Here is a 23,863-nt window from a genome sequence, read left to right on the forward strand (position 1 = left end):
AGGGATAGGAAGATTACTGTGTCCACCTATAACTAAAAAATATATATTTTTTAAAAAGAAGATTTATACAGAGTATATAATTAGAAGTGAAAATCCTGCATTAAAGGTTAAGAGCTTTCCTTTCATCAGACATAATTTTTTTTCTTGGTGGTTGCCTTATTGTACCCCTATCTGTGTGACTACACCATGGATAATACTTCCAGTTGTACATTTAATTTTAACGAATCTGATGAGTGTAAAACAGTTAAGTATCTCAACTGATTTGCATATTTGTGTATTATTCGCCATTTTTTTCCCTAATATGCTTCCTCCACCCCATTTTCTGTGAAGGGAGTGATTATACATCGAGAATGGCTTTAATTTTTTCAGTTTTCTTTGCAGATATTTGCTTTCAGTCTATTGACTGATTTTATAGTGTACATTACTGTTTTCATTTTAAATTATTTTTTCCTTCAATCTGAGATCATAAAGATTTTTCTTCTGTTAGTTTGTCAGAAAGAAGCAATGAGTCACATGTATGGAGAAAAACAGAAATGTAGAGAAAATATTTAAATTCCTAATACTGCATTGTTGTCCATCAGATCTATATAATGCATTCCTGTTTTGTTCAAGCTTATATGACTTTGAGGTTTTTATTATTTATAATCAGTTCTACTTAATATAGTAGATTAGGTTGATTTGGAGTACTGAGAGCAGAGAAGGGTGGGTTCACTGTGTGTGTGTGTGTGTGTGTGTGTGTGTGTTTTAGGGGGTATTTTTGTCTATATTGACCCCCTTTCTGATCTCAGTTCTACCAGGTAGCTGATGTGAATTGCATTTATACAGGCGGAAACTGAACTTTAGAAGTGTTAGTTGCCCTTGGCTGCCAGATATTGCAAAGAAATCAGGGATTGGACTCATTGCTGTGCTAGCACCCATATGTCTCCATCTTAACACTCAAGCACTTAACCTCGATCAGGAGTCCTCAGGTAGGTTGCACTAGTGGAGCTTTTGAAAATTCCTCCCTAGTACCTCAGAATCCACGTGAGGTTTGGGTAAATGTTGGGAAGGGCTCCCAGGCCATTGAGCTGCGCATCCAGGGATGGGACGCGCTTCTTTATCCCGTCTTGTGAGCCACGGTGCCCTAAACCTGGCTGTGATCAGAATCTTTGGTGTGCTTGGATGAACCCAGATAGCTGGGCATCTGGGCAAGTTTACAGAAGCGGAAGTTCAAAGTGGTCCTGTTCTGGCGGCGAGCCTGAGATGCTCCGCTAGGGGGCGCCTCGAGACGCTTCCGGGGGCGTGGCGTGGCCCGGAAGCAGACGGTCGGTTCCGCCTTCGCGCCCGGGCAGGCAGGCTCGGACCGGCCCGTGGAACTGTAGCCGCCCTTCTGTCCCTCCTTGTGTTCTCGGCCGACAGCATGCTCCAGTTCCTGGTGAGTGGAGCTGCCGAGGAGCGGGACCCGCAGCTCAGGGTCTCCTCGGGATCCTGCCGCGCCAGCGGTGGCCCTTGAGCTTTGGGCGCGGGACCGTCCCCGCGGCCCCGTGCCTGTGGTCGCCTCTCGGGGAGGCCTGTGGGGTTTTTTTCCTGCCTCTCCCCAGATCCTTTGCCAGCGTTCATCTGCAGGCATCCCAGGTCTTAAAACTTAGGGGAGTTCAGGGCGCTCATTGTGTAATCCTCCCTTGCAGGCTTTGTCATTAGACGTCCTTAGTGACTTTTTGTAGTCGTCCCCACTTATGTGGTCCTGTCCCCCGACAAAGGCCCAGGCCCCATCCTGACTTAGAGCTTGATGGTTGGCCGCCACCTCACGAGGTCAATGAGAGCCTTCGGCAGCCTCACCCGACCTTTTTATAAGTTTCTGACTTTGAGAAGTGAGTCAGACACTGTTGTACAAGTAATTTTTCCCAGAATCCGTTTTTATTTTAGGCGAGGTGAGGGTATGAGTACAACCATGAGTAAGCAGATTATTTCTCATGGCTGCTATTTGAGTTAAAAATGCATTTTCTGGCAAAGGCCGGTGCAGGTCGGTTCCAGGAGGACTTGCCAAAGTTCCAAGTGAAAGTTTTTGACCAAACTGTTGTGCGTCCATACTTGATGCTTTCAACCTTTTATTTTATTATTATTGTTGTTGTTGTTCTTGTTGTTATGTAGTGCTGGGGATTGAACCAAGGGCCTTGTGCATGCGAGGCAAGCCCTCTACCAACTGAGCTATATCCCCAGTCCTCACTCTTATTTTATCATCATTAACATCATAATTTTGGTGATTAAACTCAAGGGTGATCTACTATTGAGCTACATCCCCAGCCCTTTTTTTTTTTTTTTTTTTTTTAAGACAAGGTCTTGCTAAGTCGCCTGGCTGAGCTGGAATTTGCCATCTCTCTGCTTCAGCATCCCGTGTAGCTGGAATTACAGGTGTGGTTGCCATTATGCCCAACTCAACCTCTACTTCTAATGAGGCAGATATTCTGTATCTTTTAGATGATCAGTGGAAACCCTGCTGCTCTGGGAATGAGTTGATTTCTCAAATAGTACTTTGGAAAGATAGCGATTGTTTATTAAGTCCAGTTAACCAAGAGAGAATCCTAGATCTAAACTGCTAAACAGGGCCGCTCCTTTGCCTGTGGGAGTTTCTATAGTGTCTTAAGTGTTAGCTTAGGAGTTAGGAGTAATTAGCAGCTGCTTGTAGGAAGCACTTAGTTAAAAGCAGTATCAGCCTCTAAGTCTATGATGACATAATTGATTGTCCCACCACATCAGTTCCTCATTGATAAACTGAGAGGTCATTGGCCAGTTACAATTAACTTTTTAAGTGCTTTTGCAGCAGAATTGAGTTTATTTCTGCTGTGTATAAACATGGATTCTGATTTGAGAATTCAAAATTCTCAGCATTGAAGGAGAGATGCTGAAGCCATTGATTGAATTCCTAGCTCTTAAGTAACTAGACTCTGTTGCCTCCTGGCCTCTCTCCTACCTGTTGCTTTTGTTGAAAACGGTGGATAGCATTGCTTTTCACACTGAGTCCTCCTCTTTTACATGATTTACTAACTTTGTTAACTTGGGCAAGTCTTTCTCTTTGTTTTCAGTCATTTCAACTGTAAAACATGGCTGTCATGTCCTAGTGTTTAAGAGATTGGACTCCAGAATCAGACTGCTTGGGTTTGAATTCTGCCTCTTATCATTCTCAAGCTGTGGGAGTTTGGGTGGGTTATTTAAATTTTCTATGCTTCTGTTTCCTCATCATAGTTTTGTTATGAGGATTAAAAATAAGTTAATATAGTAAATACTTAGTGAAGTTCCAGTGCACTTGTGTTGCTTATATATTCCTTTCTCCTTAAAGTATTTGTCCATAATTCCTATATTTACAAGTTGTTCCTAGTTTAGCTAAATTATTTTAAGGAAGCTGTTCTAAGGGAAAGCCTAATTGGTGTCACTGCTGTGGCTCTGTGCATGCCACTGTGGTACTGTTACTGTTGTCATTTGTTTTTCTGCTTTGGGGCAGCAGCACTTTCAACTCAGATCACCTCATCTTTGATCTTCGTTGGCTTTTGGATCCCGTATCTTGGTACTTTTCAATATTCTTTCATGTTATAACATGCAAAAATTATTTTTTTCATGGAAAAACCCACAGAGTGACCTTGACCATCTCTGGGTGCTGGCTCTTCCCAGGGCTGAGGTATCATATCTGCTTGCACCAGTTTGGGAAACTGCTCTTATTTCTCCTGTTTTTACTGGCTGCTTTTCCCTGCTCTTGGTTACTATGTGTTGTTCAAGGCTTAGTCCTTGACCTTCCTCTATCCTCTATAGACTCACTTATAGGGAATGGGTTTCTTTTCATGCCATCACATCTCACCTGTTTGCAGACAGTTTCCAAAACTACCTTGAGTCCATCCAGTTTCCTGATATCAAATCAGCTGACCTTTTCATGTCTGCCTCTTAGACTTCACCAAATCAGCTGACCTTTTCACTTCTGCCTCTCAGACTCCACATGTCCAGACCCATTATCTCTTCCTTCCAATTCCTATCCCACCTAATTTCTTTTTCTATTCTCCTGCTCTCAAATTTATCTTCCATATTTGAAATGTTGACATAGTCTTTGATTTATTTCTTTTCTTCATTCTTGGGGGTGGTGGTGTTGTTTGGTACTGGATATTGAACCCAGGGGCACTTAGACACTGAGCCACATCCCCAGTTCTTTTTATTTTTAATTTTGAGACAGTGTCTCACTAAGTTGCTTAGGGACTCACTGAGTTGCTGAGACTAGTTTTGAACTTGTGATCCTCCTGCCTTGGCCTCCCTAGCAGCTGGAATTCCAGGTATGTACCATGGCACCTGGCTTCTTCATGCTTCATATTACTTTCCTGCTATATAATCTTGGGCAAGTTCTTTAATTGCTCTCTGCCTCAGTGTTCCCAACATGAAACTGGACAATGCTAATATCTGCTTTGTAAGGTTATAGCAGTTCTACCTGGTACACCCTTTTCCAGAGTGATACTGGTTTCTCATGAATGTCTCTATTTAATTTACTGGTGCAATAAGAGTTAACTCATGGAAAAAAAAAGAATTAGAATGTTACCTTGCATGTAATAAGCTGTCAATAAAAAAATTTTTTTGAGCCATTTAGTCTCGTTGCTTATTTAGGAAAAGTTCTCTCTGTTCCCCCTACTACTTTTGCAGAGTGGGTAGTTTTCATTGCACTCTGACTAGCTAGCTGATATAGAATGTATTATATTTTGAATTGGAAGGGTTATTTTAGGCTCTACATTTTAGCTAATATGCTGATGGTTAATCTCAGCTACTAAAGGCCCTAGGAAGGGTATGTACAAGGCACTTGGTCAATACTTCGTGATTGATTTTGTTTAAAATTGGCTCTCCAGATTAGTCGCTGCTTCTGCAGATTCAACTGTGGATCAGAAATATTTGAAAAAAAAATTGCATTTATATTGAACATGTAAATTTTTTCCTTAACATTATTCCTAAATAATAACAGCAAAATGACTATCTAAAAATATAGCCTTTTATATTGTGTTAGGACTTCTAAGTAATCTGGAGATGATTTAAAGTATACAGGAGAATGTGTATAGGTTACCATACCATTTTATAGAGGGTCTTGAGCATTTGCATATTTGGTAGTTGAGGGGGTCCAGGAACCAGACCCCTGTGGATTTTGGGACAGCTGTATTTAATTGTAGGTCTTTGTCCTTTGCCTCATTACTACTCTCAGTCATAATACAATTGAATATTTGCTTCAGCTTCTTTGAGAACAGTCAAACCAGTTCTACATGGTACACCTTTTTCCAGAGTGTTACTGGTTTTTCATGAATGTCTCTATTTAATTTACTGCTTCAATTAAAGATTTAACAGTTTTTATCCCCTTATTCCTTTTTTTTTATTCTCTAAGCAGAATTATTGAATATAAAACGTAGTTACTCTTAAAAATGTGCTTCTCTGTGGCAATAATCGAAGGGATATAGATTATGTCCTTAGATTTTCATTTTAATGTACAGAATGAGTTTTATTATTACTTGAAGTATTGTTAAACTCATTTGAAAATGTTCTCCACATCAGGTTTAAAAACTAAGGCACAAAAATATGGTGACTTGTTTTTGTGCCTCCATAGAATGTAGAAGTCTTTTGACTGGTTCTCTAGCTGAGTCTGAAATTGAGAAATAAAATTACCAACTTTATTAGTAATGTTTAATTTTGTTTTGTTTTTCTTCTTAGTGTAGACTTTCTTACCTTGGGCCATGAATCATTTTTAGGTACCCTTTTGAATGCTAGTTGTAGCTATATTTGCTAAGTAAAATGAGATTATTTTTAGATTTCTTAAATGGTGTGTCACTTTTGAAAATGTAATTGATGAGTCATAGTTCAGACTTGTCAGATACTTTGGGCTATTGTCAGCCACTGTAAGTTATTGCCAGGAGCCTACTCCAAAAACATATTGTAGCTTTATTTGCTAACAGCTTTTTGATTGGGGAAGGAATTGAGCAAGAGTCAGTTTACTTTGGATTTGGCTTTGTTCTTTTAAGAGTTTGTGCTTTTTTTACGTTAATAGGTCAAGTATTGTGACTGATCTGCTCCTGTATGTCCAAACAACAACAACAACAAATGGCTGAAAACATTTTTCATGGAGTGTTCATACGGAGCCAATTATCTGACTTTTTCATTCAGTTTATCTCCCTTTTTCATTTCTGACATTTCCATTCTTTTTAAACATTTGTCCATTCTGGAAGCCTCAAAATTGTCTTTGATTTCTTTAGGTTCATCCCAGTGACTGACGTCATTTTACCAAATTTTAATAACTTTTTCAGCTTTGAGATCCAATTCATCCATTTAAGATACATAGTGTTTTGTTTGTTTGCTTATTTTTGTATCAGGGATTGAATCCAGGGAGCTTTATTGCTGAGCCACATTCTCTAATCCCCATTCTGTTTTTTTGAGACAGAGTCTCTTTAAGTTGCTATGGCTGGCCTAGAAACTTGGGTTCCTCCCGCTTCAGCCTCCCAGTCACTTGGGATTACAGGAGCGTGCCACTGTCTCCATGCCTGGCAAATTCAGTGTTTTTTTTATATGTTCACAGACTACACACATCAACACTATCTCATTTTATACCTAATGTCTCATAACCTCAGAAAGAAACCCCGTACATACTAATATTCATTTCTCATTTCCCTCTCCCCCCAACCCTGGGCAAACACCAATTTATTTTCTGTCTCTGTGAAATTGTCTATTCTGGATATGTCCTTTAAATGGAATCATACAATATGTGGGGTTTTTTTTTTTTGGTTTGCCTTTCACAGTGTTTTCATGATTTATCTATACCATGGCAGAATCAGTGCTCCATTCCTTTTCATGGCTAAATAATATTACATCCTATGGATATACCACATTTTTTTAGTCACTTCACTTGTTTGTGTACATTTTAAGTTTTTTCTACCTTTTGGCTATTAATAATCTTGCTAGGAATACACAAGTTTTTTTGTGTGTGTATGTTTCACTTAAGACTCTTAGGTATACACTCTATTTATTTATTTTAGTTGTAGATGAACACAGCACCTTTATTTTATTTATTTATTCTTATATGTGCTGAGAATTGAACCCAGTGTGAGGTACTCCACCACTGAGCCACAGCCCTAACCTCAAGACATATGCTCTTAAATGGAATTGCGGTATATATGTTAACTGTCTGCTGAGCTTTTTGAGGAACTGTTAGCCTGTTTTCCAGTGTCACTGTATCGTTTTACATCCCCAACAGCACTTTTTATTTTTTTTATTTTTAATTTTTATTTTAAATATTTGTTTATTTTTTTTAGTTTTCGGCGGACACAACATCTTTGTTGGTATATGGTGCTGAGGATCGAACCCGGGCCGCAAGCATGCCAGGCGAGCGCGCTACCACTTGAGCCACATCCCCAGCCCACAACAGCACTTTTTAAAAGTTCCAATTTCTCCACATGCTCAGCAACATTTGTTCTTTTTTTTTTTTTTGACTACAGCCATTCTAGTGAGTGTGACTTGGTGTCTCACAATAGTTTTGATTTGCATTCCCTCAGTGGTAATTGAAGTTGAGCATCCTTTTATGTGCTTATTGTCCTTTTGTATTTTCTTTGGAGAAGTCCTTTCAAAACTATTGCCTATTTTTAAATTGAGTTATTTGTCATTTTTACCATTTGATTGTAAGAGTTCTTTATCCTTTTTTAAAAATTTATTTATTTTTCATTTGTTTTAATTAGTTACATATGACAGTACAATGATCTTGACATATCAGATGGGGTATAATTTCTCATTTTTCTGACTGTACAGGTTGCCGAATCACATTGGTCATGCAGTCACGTATATACATACAGCAATAATAATATCTATTTTATTCTGCTGTCTTAATACAAGTATCCCAGATATATGATTTGCCAGTATTTTGTCTTATTTTGTGGGTTTTCTCTTTCCTTCCTTTCTTTCTTTCTGATGTTCAAAGCCAATCATTTATCTATTTTATTATTTGTTTATGTATTTTGCAATGCTGGGGATCAAACCCAGGACCTTAAGCATGCTGGGCAAGCCCTTTACCATTGAACTATACCCCAGCCTGTCTTTTTTCTTTCTTAATGATAATCTTTGAAACATAAATATTTTTAATTTTGATGAAGCCTAATGTGTCTTTTTTTTCTTTTGTCATTCTATGCTTTTGGTATCATAACTAAGAAAACCATTGCCTAGCCCCAAATCGTGAAAGTTTACTTCATTTTTTTTTCCCGTTTTATAGTTTTAGCTCTTATATTATTAGGTCTTTGAGTTAATTTTTATGTATGATGTGAAGTAGGGATCCACTTTTATTCTGTTGTCTCAGCATCATTTCTTGAAAAGACTATTATTTTCTCATTGATTGCCTTAATACCCTGTTGCAAATTACTTGACCATGAATATAAATGTTTGTTTCTGGATTCTTCATTCATGTTTGCTTGTTTTCTCATGTTACCACATTAATCTGTACTTAGCTTTTTTTGAGGTGAATGCTTCCAAAGCTGGGTTTTCATCCCATTTCTGCTGGTGGAGGATAGTCATTGGCTACCATATTATGGGAATGAAACTCCTTTGCTTGTTTTTTAAGGTCTGTCAACTAGCCCTGCTGAGCTCTACATGCATATTGTTCTCCATTCCTTACTCAATTCCTTTTTTCTAATCAGGCCTTTTTCTTTTTCAGGGAGCAGAGGGTGCCAGGGATTGAATTCAAGGGCACTAAACCACTGGCCACATCCCCAGCCCTATTTTGTATCTTATTTAGAGACAGGGTCTCACTGAGTTGCTTACTGCCTTGCTGTTGCTGAGGCTGGCTTTGAACCTGATCCTCTTGCCTCAGCCTCCTCAGGCGCTGGGATTACAGGCGTGCGCCACTGCACCCAGCTAGGCCTTTTTCTTTTATTCTAGTCATATCCTTATTCCCATCTTGTGTCTTGCTTCTCCATTGTCAGTAACCCTTCCAGTTCTTTGGCCAATTTAAATTTTAACACTTCCTCAGCATATTTAGAGCCTTATTAAAGACACAACTTATAATACATCCTTTCCTTTCAGGTGGTTTCTTAACTATATCATTATTTTTCCCTCTTAATGCAGACCTTGTTTTAGTTGTTGGAGCATCTGTACCATTCAAGATCCTGTGCTTACTGTTGTTATATAACTGCCATTATGTAGTATTTCTTCCTGTGTATCATATAAATTTTCTTAGAGACAAAGTAAACCTTTTGCAGGGTTGACTATGAAATTAATTTTAGTATATAGGAATCTGTAATCTCTTAAAATTTGGGGGGCCAGATATATTTGGGAAATTAGGTTACTTTTTGATTATAGAAGAATAATAAGCTACATATTGTAATGAAAATGGCCTTTATAACTTGATACTTCAACAACTTAGAAGGGTCTGGGATAGCAGTTTGTAAGCAAATTCACTAAAAAATTTTGCTGTTAAACATATTTTTCAGTGGGGTTAAGGGCGGATCTTATAAAGATTTCTATTTCTATAGCAAAAAAATTATTCACACTAAAATGTGATAAAGACTATAAATAGTCATATATCTGTTTTAAGTCAGATGTGATTTTGCTGCCAAATAAGATGTAATGAAAATTAGTTTAGATAGGATTTTAAGTTTTAGAATTGTGATTGGTGGATTGTGGGGCTTCACTGATTCCAAGTATACTTTTCTAATTGCAGAGCTGGAAAATGTCTTTCCTCTATTGTTCATTACTCTGAGCTGGTCTCCACTCCTCTTCCTGGGCTGTTAGCTCCAGCATCTTCTTTCTACCCATTCATCCCCTATACCATTTCCCTCATCTCACTACTCCTTCCCTGGGCCTCTGTGGGTCTACTGTTTATGTTTCTGGTGTGTTTTTGAGAAACAGATATTTTTTCAAATTTCTAAAATCTCAAAATCCTTGCAGAGAGGGTATGATAGTAACATATTTACTGAAGAGCTTGGAAAGGAAGCATTTCACTTCTTTCTGTGATCTCATCTCTCAGGGAATGCTTATGCATAGTAAAGACCCAGCTGTATTCTGTTTCTCTGTATGCACTTCCAGTTTGAAGATAAGGTTAGACCATACCACATATGACTGACAATACATTAAGTGCCACACTTCGGTTTTCTGTTTTATCCTCTCTATTGTGATTGGACAAAAGCAACATTGATTAAACAAAATGATGAAAAAATGGATGCCAGTTTGAATTTATGAAATTAGAAATTAAGCTTTAGATGGAGGTTCTTAATTACTAGGAGAAAAAAACAATTATTAAAATTTGAAGCTAAGGAGCTCAGTTGATAGAGTGCTTGCCTTGCATGCACAAGGCCCTGGATTCATTCCCCAACACCACAAAAAATTTTTTTTGAAGTTAATGAACTTTGACCCTTTTGGCATATAGAGAATACTCTAGATTTTCATGAAACAGCTTTTGTTAAGGAAGATAGTTACCCAAGGGGATAAACGTTTATAGTTCTCCAAAAATTGTGACTGTTTTTCTCGGCACTGAGTTGGACCCCTGTTGCCCACTTAGCCTAAGTGTTCTGCCCATCAGTCTTCACCATGGCAGGGTGCTGATAAGCTCAGTGGTGTGTCAAAGTTTCCTAGTCATTACATATTGTACCTTTTGAGTGCTTATGTATTTTTTTTTTGAGAGAGAGAGAGAATTTTTTTAAAAAATATTTATTTAGTTAGTTTTAAGTGAACACTATCTATTTTTATGTGGTGTTGAGGATCGAACCTAGCGCCCCGCGCATGCCAGGCGAGCACGTTGCCGCTTGAGCAACATCCTCAGCCCGCTTATGTAGTTTTGAGTGCTAATGTCCTGTGCTCCTTATGAATGACCCTGGATAAGTTACTTTACTCTCTGGACCTTAACTTCCTCTTTTGAAATATGAAGAGATTGAAATGTGAGAGTCCCTTCATTCTCTAAGATCCTGTGATTCAACTGAATAATTTTTATTTGATGTAGAGAGGAATAGCAGTATCCACAACTGAAAAATTGCAGCATTCAACAACAAAATCTGCTTGGGCTTCTAGAGTTTATATTCTGGTATTTATGGGATTTGTGAGGGGACAAAGAGAATTTAGAGTAGATTTATTCAGTGCTACCATTCTTTCTTTCATATGCTCTTTAACATTTTGAGGGAAGTTACATCTGTGTTTATTTTATAGAAGAAAAATGTGCATCTCATGCTAAACAATCCTAAGCTAGACATCAAGCTTCTTTACCTGTCCTGAGCTCCTGAGGAGGATCTTGTCTGTGTATTGTGGTTTGGTCTCAGTTGGCACAGGATTCGGTATGCAGTGTAACTCTTCCTGTTCTGTTTTTTCAGCTTGGATTTACTTTTGGCAACGTGGTTGGAATGTATCTGGCTCAGAACTATGACGTAAGTGGCTGTCTTCATGTTTCATAGTGTCTTTTCTTTGTTGAGGTAAAGTGTACACTTTTGGGTAAATGAAATCTTAAGTCTGAGGAGAAAGTCCTGAATTTTATAGAAAGCTTTTCTACTGTTTTTTTTTTTTTTAAATTTACAGAAACATCTGTCCTCCACTATACCACAAGAGGGCAAAATCCCATCAGTTTAGGTGGTCTCGGGATGATCCTAAGTAGTTCTCCCTAGCCCAAGTATTATTAATTTGTTCTATGGAAAATCATGTGATAGGTGAGAATTTAAAAATTGATTGGATAATCTTTTCAGTCCTAACCCAGTAATAGAGATGACTGAAAATTTTGGAGATGGAACAAGGCAGTGTAACATGTTTAAGGACAGAGTTTGGTGAAGTGGGAAGTCATATTAGCCTTGCTTTATAGATGGGTAAGTTGAAAGCCAGAGGCATTTTAAAAAGACAAGCGAAAGAAAGATATTAACTTTTGATTTGTTTTGTAGTAAAGTTTTTCCCTTTGTCAACCTTCATTTGAGTCATCTGGCTTTCTAGACAGGGGCTTTACTGCTTTCTATCACATTTATTATTTACATATACAACTTTTACTTGGCATCAGATTGAGGGGACTAAGTGTGTGTTCAAAAAGAGAATCAGGGTCTGGCTTTCAGAGAGAACATTAACTTACAACCTCTGCTATTTTTTTGTATGTAGTTATGAGGCTAAGAAATACTGCTGTTGAGCAGATCTCCTTCATAGGAAAATAAAAACTTATAAAACCATCTTTGGAGAAAGAGAAGTAAAAGATTATTTATTAGGTAGATACAATAATCCTTACAATAACCATTTTTCTTTTTAAAGATACCAAACTTGGCTAAAAAACTTGAAGAGATTAAAAAGGATTTGGAAGCCAAGAAGAAACCCCCTAGTTCCTGATGCCCACTCCAGCCCTACGTTCTGGATACTCTGATTCTGCTGCCCCTGAGGGGCCTCCTGTACCATCTGATCCCAAAGCTTTTGTTTTCATCTTTTCATCTCCAGCCACAGCAATTTTCTTCTTTGATAGATCCAGTATTGCCTCAGAGCAAAAGTGGGGCCATAAGTTAAGAACTACCCTTTATGTGTCCAACAGCCTTGCCTCTTCCCCCCCCCCCCTTCCTTCCAGCTGACTGGAATTATGGTGCTAGTTTAGCAAAGTCGCTTCTCCCCTGTTGTTTGGGATTTCTACTACCTTTTGTCGAAAGAAAAATTAGTGAGTTTTTTGAATAGCTGATCAGATACAAATAATGCTAATTTCATAGTTTTGCAGTTATAATGGGTGCTTGTTAAACATTTGTTATTAAATTTTGTTGTTTCAAAGTAATTAAAATTAATAATATCTAGAATTCAGTTTCTATTGAATTATCCATTTATTTTTACTGTTGTCAGGCAGCTCCATAGTTGATAATTCAACTAATAAATCAATTTGCTATTCATGAACTGAGACACTCTATTCTAAGACTCTTATCAGTAAATGGGGAATTAAAAAATATGAAAAGCAATGGTTTTTGTTCTAATGGCATTCACAGTCTATTTAGCCTGCATGTTTTTCCTTAATGATGTATTTCATCTGACTCTTTTTCCTGAAAAGAATCATTCTTGGGATTACAGGTACATTTGACATTTTATCATGGGTAAGTGTGAAATTGTTGATAAAGGAAATGCTAAGACTTTTTACATTAAAAGATATATTTACATTATAACTTCATAGTGCTTCTCCTAAGAAAAATGTAGTTCCACATATAATTTTTTTTTTTTTTTTTAATTGAAGTCTTGTTGCCTAGGCTAGTCTTGAACTCTAGGGCTCAAACAATCTCCCCATCTCAGCCTCCTGAATGCTGGGAGAACAGGTACATCAATATGCCTGGCCAGTCTTTTTTTTTTTTTTTTTTTTTTTCTAGTACTAGAGATCAAACACAGGATTTCACACATGCAGGGCCAACACATTACCAGTATATCTCCAGCCCTTTTTTAATTCTTTCTTTTCTTTTTCTTTTTCTTTTTTTTTTTGTATGTGATACTGAAGATTGAATCCAGAAGCACTTTCCACTGAGCTATATCCCAGCCCTTTTAATTTAAGACAGATTTTGCTAAATAGCTGAGGCCTACCTTTAACTTAAGACCCTCCTTTTCAACCTTCCAAATCATTAGGAATACAGATATGCATCACCATGTCCAGCTTTTATTTTGAGACAGGGTCTTGCTAATTTGCCCAGGCTGGCCTTGGATTTGTGATCCTCCTGCCTCAACTTCTCAAGTAGCTGGGATTATAGGTGCCCCATAAATAATTTGAATTTTTTTTAATTAATAATATTTTAGTAGGTAACTTTTCCAATGGGTGAAGATACAGAAGTGATTTCATGTAAACACAGGACCTGTCTCATCCCTATCCTCTTTATTTTTAGCTCTTCTTCCTTGGGCAGTCACTGTTACACATTCCCAGTTTACTTTTGAGGAAGAGTCTTTTCCTAAACATGTCTATATGCAAATGGTAACAAACTATACATAATTGTTTTTCTTAATGGAGCTCATTCTGTATCAGCATATAAGGAACAAGAAGCCTTACTTCTTTTTTGGCTGTATACAATTCTATTGAATGGATGAACCATAATTAATCTGTTACTAAAGATTGTTTAAATTATTCTTTTCTATTACAATGATAACATAAAACCCAATGTTATTATGTATACCTCTGCAGGGTATAGCTGTAAGATATAAGTCCTAAAACTATATTTGCACTTATAGAGGTAAATACCCATTTCATTTTTTGTTTCAGAGGGCTTGTTGGGTAGCTTTGTCAGTAATGCCTTTCTGAAGGCATTTTAGCAGAATGAAAACACTGGAAGGATTACTTAGAGACAACTTGTTTTAGTGATGACACCAACCCTATATGTGATTCCAAATAAAGTGATTCTGATTTTCTTTGAAAACATACATGATGATAAATTTTATCCCTGTAAAGATCATCCTCCAGTGAGACAGATTAGGATCAAATTATGGTTTGGCTTCTCCCTTGTAGTGCGAAGTGGGCAAATGGCTTATTCTTTCTGAAACTCTGCATTAATCTGTAAGATTTGGATGTAATACCTACCTCATAGGATTTTCATGAGAAATAAATAATGTATATGGTGTGCTTTGCAAATTGTCCAATAAATAGTAGATATTAGTCCAAATATGTTGCTTTTGGTCAGGATATTTTTGTATTTCTGCAATCACTTTTGGAACCAGTGCATGAACATGCAGAATGTGGTGTTATTCTGTGGTGTTAGATATTGATGAAAGTTCACAGTATCCACCTTAATCATACTGCCTCACTCACAATTTGATCTTGAATAATCAGAATTAACTACAGCCTTGAAGAATGAAGGTCCACCATTATGAAATAGAAAACTTCAGGATTGATATTGGAAACTTAATAAGTACATTAAACTTGAAAGATTTAGAATGTAACCCTCCCAAACAAAACATAATCGAAGGCAGCAAAATAAAACCAAATTAATCATTTAAAATTGTCAAAAAAAAGGGGGCTGTGGCTCAAGCGGTAGCGCGCTTGCCTGGCATGCGTGCGGCCCGGGTTCGATCCTCAGCACCACATACCAACAAAAATGTGTCCACCGATAACTAAAAAATAAATATTAAAAATTCTCTCTCTCTCTCCTCTCTCACTCTCTTTAAAAAAAATTAAAAAAAAATAAAATTGTCAAAAAAGGGCAGAATTCTATGAGTTGAACTTACTACTTGACATCTGTAGACTTTTTTTATTTGGTATTTTACAGAATTAGGCAGTTATCTGCTCAGTTAAAGAAGCAATTTTATTTTTCTAATTCAGTTTTCATCTGTATAACTACAGAGAAGCTGTGTGGCTTTCCTAGTTGTCTGTACATATTAGTTCATATGTATATGTGTAATGTTTTCATTTCCAGTGAGCAGTTCACGCCCTAGATACTGTAATGGTGTTTGTTTTTCTGCTGAGGTTTCCCATATTTAAGTGCTTTTTCTGAGCTATTCCTCCTGAAGGAACACTGTATACTATACTGGAGCAAATGAGACTTCTGAAACGTCCAGTCTGGGTTTTGCACGTAGCATTGCCATTCCTTATGCAGATGAATGGATTCTTTTTCTCCACTTTAGGGCCTTGCCTAATGGAAAGAAACAGGGCAGTAAAAGGAAAATATTTTGAGGCTTGCCTATAGGGAATATGTGACACTTAAAATTTTAAATGTTCAGCTTATACTTTTCCTAAATTTGGTTGCAACATTCAGTTAGGTACTAAAGTCCTAATGGGTGGGTGGCTTGTTCTACAAGGCACTGGATAAGAAAAGAGAACTGAGAAAAGGGAGATTTTGTGGAAAGTGCCCACCAAGGATGGAGTGTTGCAAAACCTGGGTCCTGGGCCTGCTAAAATCACTGCCTCAGTGATAGGACTGTGTGAAAGTGGAGTCACACTGTCATACATGTACAGTTGTTCAGAACTGGGACAAAAGAAAGGTGCCATGTAAACAGTTGAGATGTGCTCAGCATTCCTTCAGTGAGGGCAGCCCCAGGGTAAGCTACCAGTGTAGTCAGGGTCTCAGTTCCCTTTGTCTTCTAATGGTTTAAGCATCTTGGCAATATGGTGGGATGTTCATAGAAATATTTTTTCAAACAATGTAGTCCCCACATGCAAATGGCCAGCTATATTCATTTGGTATACACAGGGGATTTGTTCTAGCCCCCCTCCTCACTCATGGACACCAAAATCTGCAGATGCTCAAGTTCCTTATATGCAATGGTATAATATCCTCATATAACCCATAACATCCTCCTGTGTACTTGGGATTACTTATAACAATACAATGTAAATGCTATGTAAATAATGACAGGGAACAAAGTCTGCATGCTCAGTACTGATGCAATTTTTAAAAAATATTTTCAGTCCAGTATGATTGAAGCTACTAAGGCAAAACCTGTGGATACAGAGGGCAGCTATACTTCATTTGATGTTCAGCTAAAGAAAATAGGGATCTATTCTGACATTGAAGGGAAAAGTAGCAATTTTTAAAAATTGAAACATGATGGAATATGAGTCTTTGTGACATGTAAATGCCAGTGTAAGACTGTATACCATGTACTTTGGTGACTTAAAGGAATTTCAAAGACAACCTTGACTGAGCAAATTTAATATGTAATTGACTTGAGAGTAAGATGCAACTAAGTGGCCCTCACTCTCAGTTTCATCATCAGGAAAATTACCTGGTATAAGATGATCATCTAAAGCTTTTTCATCCATGTACATTAAAAGATAAAAATCAAATAATATGAAGAGACAAGACTACTGAGAAGGGCTAAAAATTATCCAACAATGGGAGGACAAGGAGTTTTTTTGTTTCTGTTTTTGTTTTGGTACTGGAGATTGAACCCAGGGGTGCTTAACCACTGAGCCATATTCCCAGCCCTTAAAATTTATTTAGAGACAGGGTCTCTATAAGTTGCTTAGGGTCTCAGTAAGTTGCTGAGGCTGACTTTGAACTCAGTCCTTCTGCCTTAGCCTTCTGAGTCACTGGGATTACAGTCATGAATCACTGCACCTTAATAATTAATAACTCCTAGGTGTTATTAATTATATTTTCCATTTCCTGTCACTGGAATGGGCAATCTCATTTGACTTGAATCTGGATTTAGGAAAAAATGGTACTGTTCTTAAGAGCAGCCAGTAGAACAGATGGAAACAAATGAGCTTTCTAAACCAGTGGGATGAATACATTCTGCTAATGGAGCATTGGCTGCAGCTGCAGTGGGAAATTGGCGCTGCTTCCCCTTTAGCAGTGACTCAGGGTCCCAAGTAGCTGAACAGTGCTGAACAGTGGCCAGTAATCCACTTAAGTTCTAAGTCATCTTATTCTCTTTATACTTAGTTCTGAGTCAACTTATTCTCTCTTTATACTTACACTCCTGGAATCTTACTGATTTTCTGTGCCTTTGTCTTGTTTTCTGACTTGGCATAGGGTCTGTGTAGGGTTGAGAAATATGATGATTTGGCTGCCTTGACAATAGTAACAACACCCTGACCTTTGAAGCAGATTGATTGGAGGGATGCTGACTTGATCAAACCAGTTGTAGCATACCTAACAATGGGCATTTCATTTGATCCCTGAGATCTTTACTTTTAAAATTGGCCAGATATCCACTAAGCTAATAAGCAGGACAAAAGCAGTAACATTCCCAGTTAGACATGGCCAATCACATTTTGAATCCACAGGGGATTTGTTCTAGCCCCTCTGTGGTTGGAGTGTGTTAACTGGCACACACACATACAAAAAAAAAAAAAAAAATCCAAAACAAAAACAAAACAACTTTATAACTCAGACACTTGATAAACTAAAGAAGTGATTTTATAGATAAATTATTTTGGGAAAACTGCACATGATATTGACAGTATCTTAAAATTATTACTACAGTGCAAAACTATGGGGGACTATTTTTTCCTTAAGATGTATTAAGTAAGCAACTGACTGTTGAAATTGGAAATACTCAATGACAACAAACTTGGAGGGATAGAGAGCTATATCCAGCCATGCAACAAGGACATCTCATGAAAAAAATTGCTTGATCTACAGGAGGAATAAGGCCTTGCCTTGCAGAGTGAATCTTATTGGGAGCATTTATTGAACAGGTACAGCTTACTACATCATAGAAGTTGCCAGGGGAATTCAAGAGATGCAGGTATCTCCTTCCCCTCAGGGGGCTTACCAACAGGAAAGAAGTGATTGGCATGTTGGACCTTTGGGTTGTACTTACATACTTTGTCTTCTCAGAAATGAACTACTCATTAAATCCAGAAGCAAGCCAGCATGATACCAATAAAAGTGATGTGGTCTTAATTATAGTTTTGGTCTCCCTAACAAGACAGGTCTGAATGTTTTCCCTCCCTCCCCACCTGTAGCCAAGGCAATGGTATTTCCAGTTAGTGGAGAAAGAAGCTAATTCAATGTGTCTTTTTTCTACTTCCTTCTCCTTTGATAAAGTGAATAATACCAGCTTTTCTTCTAAAGAGGAACACTATTTCTTTACAGAATTTGGTGTCAAAGGGGAGCCATTGGAAAGATGGAAGCCATTTTTTAAAACTGAATCAAGATAGTAATAAAAAGAGGCTTTTTTTTGTGAAGAGAACTTAGGATAGAAAACTTGAGATGGCTCAAGTTCTGGGTAAGGTTCCCCCAAAAGAGAGTTGCTCTTTTCACCATCTGGATAGGTAGAACGATGTGCATATCTCCTTCAACTCCTAAGGAGGCACTACAAATAACAAAACCTAGTGAGGCCAGTCAGTTTGAGAGGCTTCGCCCTTCAGGGGCAATTAAGACAGGCTTTCTTTTTTTCCTGTCTTAGGAAGAGTAGATTGGAAAGACTGGACCCAAGGAAGAAAGATCAGTTTTTGGTTTCTTGAGCTGTGATGCTAAGGCAGGTAGGCAGCCAGGGAAGAAGACATCAACCGCCCAGCCCATGCCTGTGGTGATTGCAGGGTCCCTGCACTTCAAGATTTAGATGGCAGGATCTTCTGGCACCGCTGCCTTCAGTGTGTTTCTGGGGCATGCTCCTGGTAATTTTCTTTGCCTGTGGTTCAGGTTGTGCTCAGCGCAACTCCTTCAACTGAGCCGGGTTGTCCACTTGTGTTAGGCCTGATTGGTGATGTTATTGACCTTCGCCCAGGCTGGAAAAGTGTCCAGGTGGAAGAGGCTAACGCCCCAGGTGTTGATGGCCACCATCACTATCACCAGGCCAATGACATTGACTCCCAGGCCAGCTTTCACCTGCAGGACACAAGCCAGCACAGATCCCTAAGTGAGCACTTCCTGGGTTCCCAGCTAAGCCTTGCTCCACCCAGGTGGCCCTGATTGTTCACTGACTGCTTGGGATGCTCAAGTGTTGCATTATGGGGTGGCACAGGACCGTGGAAGGACCAGAAAAATAGGGATTAGGGCTGGGTGAGGACAATTAGAATCATCTCCACTTCTTGCCTGTAGTCTTCCTTCTAGGAAGTGGAATCCCAGGAAGTCTGTTAGTTATTTAGGATGTTGAGAGTTATTTTTGCAGTGAAATGTGTTAACAAAATTAAACAGCTTAAAGAAGGAACTTCTCAGAGCTTTATGTGCTCATACACACAAGGAACTTGCAGGGGTTATATTATATGAAGGCTTTGCCACTATTACCTTTTTCCCTCCAGGGAACAACTTAGGGAAGTAAAGTGTCTTGGGTCACCTGGGGCAGCAAGTCTGCTGCCTCTGCTCAGCCCTTTACTAACAGCATCGGGGCCTTTGCTTCTTCCCTTGGGAATTTTACCTTACTGAGTCGGACCTGTTTCGTTTCTGAACTGTCATTGACACTGACAAGCTGAAGGGTGATGTGAGGGATGATGGGCGGCTAAGCCAGGGCCAGCTGGAAAAATGTGTACCGTGAGGACAGGTGGCATCCTTCCAGGGAGTAGCCAGGCACACAGCTTGTAGCTGAAACAGGTCCCCTAGCTGCCAGCAAGTTGGGGAAATTAAAGGGAAAAAACAGATGCTAGGAAATTATACCAAACAAATAAGTAGACATGACCTCTGTCCTGCCCTCTAGCTGGAGCCATGGACCCCTCAGTCAGGCTGGCTCCCTGGGTCTTTTGGCATGGAGGACAGCCTGTGCTTCTCAACATGTTCTAAGGAGCTAAATTAAGGTCCTTTAGAGCTGAAAGGGACTACAGAGGGATTCTAGTTGGAACCTCCTTAGTTAGCAGATGAGGAAATTAAAGTCTGGAATTAACCCCGCATGGTACTAGAACCCAGGACTGGCTTGCTTCTTGTCATTCAGTGCCTTTGACAAGGACTGTCTCTGATCACTGGATTCCAGTGTAAATGGCTAGAGGTGAGCGGTGGGGGCACACAGCAGAGGAAGCAGAGGCAAAAGAGCTGGGCAGAGGTATGTGAGAAGATTGGGGAGCAGGAATGAAGGACAGCGGTGACTTCCTGTCCCTGAAATAGCACAGATGATATAGATAAGCAACTTGAATCTGCTTCCAACCTGAAACACTTTCTTCTTTCTCTTCATTTGATATTTTACAGGTCTGCTGAGAACAAGTTTCAACAGTGAAAAATTTCTTTTTCACCTCAGGGTGACTGGCCTCTCTCTGTATCCGATGGTCAAGCCTCATTTCTATCAGTTTGTTTATCCTTTCCCCAGCTAGATATTAAGAACAGCAGTGAGTATTGGTTGAGGAGTTGAGGAGTGGTTGAGTCAGTGGCAAAATGGCTCCTCAAAGTTATTTTTTTGAGCCCAACTGACAATTAGAAATAAAAAGTGATGCCTTATTTTTTTTTTCATTGTTGCTTTAGTGTTTTCTTACTGGGGAAAGAGTCAAGTAGAAGGATCCTGCTCTTACAAAACACGTTCACCCTAGATTCATATTTCTTTTTTTTTTAATTTTTTTTTTTAATATTTAGTTTTTAGTTCTCAGCAGACACAACATCTTTGTTGGTATGTGGTGCTGAGGATCGAACCTGGGCCACACGCATGCCAGACGAGCGCGCTACCACCTGAGCCACATTCCCAGCCCTCATATTTCTTATACTCTATTTTTTGTGAATAAACCAGTGCCTTTTTCCTTCTTTTCTTTTTTTTCTTTTTCTTTTTTTTTTTTTGTGTGTGTGTGTCTGTGTGTGTGTGGTGCTGGAGATTTAACCCAGGGCCTTGTGCATGCAAAAGAAGCACTCTACCCCAAACCAGTGGCTTTTTGAATGAATGTCCCCAATAGTCCAATGAAATGGAGAAAGAAGAATGGAGAAATGGAGGCAGAGATTTGTGTAAGCTCATGGCTTCTGGAACTGGGCCACACATAGTGCCTGCACCAGCTTTTTCTATCCATCTGCCCACTTTTCTCCAGAACTGGGGAGAGCACATTATTGCTATTCTTAGAGCTTATGTACCATCCAAGAACTTTTTTACGGGTATCATTCTTTCTACCACAAAGGATAGGATGTTAACAGGTGATAGATACTGCTACAAAAAAAGAAACCTTGGGAGAAGGCCTGCAGCCAGTCTTGCCCACCCTCATGGTGGCTAAACTTGGCGGAAGCAGGCACCTGCAACTCACCATGTCTTTGATCTGGCAGTGCCCATAGCTGAAGACGATGGCATTGGGAGGATTGCCCACAGGCAGCATCACTGCAAAGGAGATGCACATGGTGACTGGGATCAGGGTGTAGAGTGGGTTAATGTGCAGCGTTTCAGACTAGGAGAAGAGAGAATTCACAAAAATGTTAACTTGGACATTAGGCACGCATTTCCTGTGCATGAATTTGCTTTAAATGATGGCACAGTGCAGTCTAGCCTTCACTGGACAGGGCTAGTTGTTTCCCTCCCCTGCAGGGCATGCGCTGCCCTTTGCAACTCAAACTGCTAAAGCTTTGAGGAACTTTCTAGAATGAGTATTTGATTATTTTAATTTATGCTTTTTTAAGGAAGTGGTTCTTAAGCCTTATTATTTAGTTGAAAAATCCTTTCTTCAAACAAACAAACAAAAAATCTCATTAATAAGCTGTTTTGATTAAAACAAGTATCCCTCACCCTTGGGGGTACAGAACTGAGGGCTTTTTTTCTGGGGAGGATAATTGTTTTATTTGGGATTGAAACCCATAGTATTGCTGTCACTGTTGTCAACTTTTAAATGAGTGCCCTCCCAAGCTCACACACTCAAGGTGATAGAAGAAGTTAGAGACATCTGACCAATGGGCAGAGAGAGTTGACCAATGGGCAGAGGGGAGTTTGGGGTTAGAAGAGCAGGAAGAGGCTATTTTGCTAAGATGGGGAAAAGGCTTCCATTTCCAAGATTTCATCTCCCAGTGTGGACATATGCTGCATTGGGTCAAGTTCATTACCTGGCGGTTGCCCTCTATCCCTGTTCCATTCATAACCAATGGTCTGAGGTCATGGAATAAAGGACCTTGCTCCCAATTCTCAGTACCTTCTGGAGGAGTTGGGCAGAGGTAGTAATGATCCTGAGAGCTGTGGGTTTGGTTTTTGCAGCTGTGTGTGCTTTGACTCCATTTTCTGTGGTTACCTCTTTGGCCCTACTGCTAGGTTTTTATCTTAGCAGGGGAAGGTTGATGAGGATTGTGGGGAAATGGAATTCTAGGGTTTTAAGATTGTTTTGTCTATTCTTTTTCTTTTCTTTAACTTTTTCTTTCTTTCTTTCTTTTTTTTTTTTTGGCAGTCGGGTAAAACCCAGAGCTTTGTGCATGTTAGGCAAGATTTCTACCACTGAGCTATGTGCCCAGCCCTTTATATTTTATTTTGAGACAGAGTTTTGCTAAACTTGCAATCCTCCTGCCTCAGCTCCCAAGAGCTGAGATGACAGGTGTGCACCACCACACCTGGCTATTTTGTCCATCCTCTTGTTTTCATTTTGGGCTGCCCCTAAGTTAATCTTTTGAAAAAGGATTTCCACAGCTCTTACTATGATTTATTAGTGTATCTTTTTATTTATTAATTGCTATTTGAAAACTTTTTCAAATTTTGGTTTGAATACCAATCAGTGAAAGCTGTTGTGGGCAGTGACCAGAGAAGAAGGTACAGCCACAGAAGCTGTTTCCTGGAGCCTGGCTTGCCATTGCAGGACCATGACAACTGTTTAGACACCTGGGAGCCCTGCTCGACTTACCAGGCTGCACAGGATGGGCAGGAAGATGGTGATGGTGGCTGGGTTGCTCACAAACTCTGTGACTATGGACACCAGGATACATGCCAGCAGGGTGACAGCCCATGGCGGCAGGCTGCTCAAGGATAACATCTGGTGCCCAATCCACGTAGAAAGACCAGAGCTCTGTAGGAAAAGGTGTTAGAGTAAAAAGGAAAGAGGAAAAGCACATTCCAAAGGGGTTCTTAGACTTCAGAGGGTTAGGAGAGCTGGCTGGAAGGAACCACCAGCATTCATCCAATTCTATTTTTAATCTGACTGGAGACAGAAGCAATACTGATTTTATGTTTAGATCATTTCTATAGCTCAGAAATTTATGATTGTACAGCATTCAGTCTCAATGTCCTGATCAGTCAGCTGTCATGTGGTGTGCACAGCCACATCTCATGCTGTGATCCTTCCTGGGACTTTTTCTCAGCAGGGGTTGGAGATCTTTACCCCTCATCTTTAGCCCCTCAACATCAGTCTCATCCTATCTCCAGCCTCTGGCACCTTCACACCTCAGTGATGCCCTTTATACAGAGTCCAGAGGTAATCCTTTCTTATGCCTTTGGTACTGGGGATTGAACCCATGTGTACTTTACCACTGAGCTACATTCCAAATCTTTAAGTTGCTGAGGCCCTGAAGAGAATGAAATTATGTCACTTGAAGGAAAAATAGATGGAGCCAGAAACCCTCTTGTTAAGTAAAATAAGTCAAACTCAGAAGATTAAGGGTCATATATTTTCTCTTATTATGGAAACTAGAGA

The 23,863-nt window shown here is 39.2% G+C and overlaps 2 protein-coding genes across 3 annotated transcripts in view; one reads left to right on the top strand and one right to left on the bottom strand.

The window, feature by feature from the left end:
* The first annotated feature begins 186 nt into the window (after positions 1–186).
* On the top strand, positions 187–12,755 carry Stmp1 (short transmembrane mitochondrial protein 1). Its single transcript, XM_013361569.4, has 4 exons — positions 187–243; positions 1,172–1,414; positions 11,322–11,375; positions 12,232–12,755. The coding sequence occupies exons 1-4, from the start codon at positions 187–189 to the stop codon at positions 12,304–12,306; spliced, it is 429 nt and encodes a 142-aa protein (XP_013217023.3). The 3' UTR covers positions 12,307–12,755.
* The window catches only part of Slc13a4 (solute carrier family 13 member 4), a 50,079-nt gene continuing 38,370 nt past the window's right edge, over positions 12,155–23,863 (bottom strand). The window contains exons 14-16 of one of the 2 annotated variants that reach the window (XM_021731105.3): positions 23,078–23,239; positions 21,512–21,649; positions 12,155–15,548 (exon numbers count right to left, since the gene is read on the bottom strand). In XM_021731105.3, the coding sequence (XP_021586780.2) occupies positions 15,537–15,548; positions 21,512–21,649; positions 23,078–23,239 (312 nt within the window). In that variant the 3' untranslated portion in view covers positions 12,155–15,536. Of the gene's footprint in view, positions 19,197–21,511; positions 21,650–23,077; positions 23,240–23,863 lie in introns of both variants that reach the window. The other variant, XM_078040579.1, reaches the window with a different exon arrangement.

Source organism: Ictidomys tridecemlineatus, chromosome 2 (genome assembly GCF_052094955.1).
Source record: "Ictidomys tridecemlineatus isolate mIctTri1 chromosome 2, mIctTri1.hap1, whole genome shotgun sequence".
NCBI classification, from domain to species: domain Eukaryota; kingdom Metazoa; phylum Chordata; class Mammalia; order Rodentia; family Sciuridae; genus Ictidomys; species Ictidomys tridecemlineatus.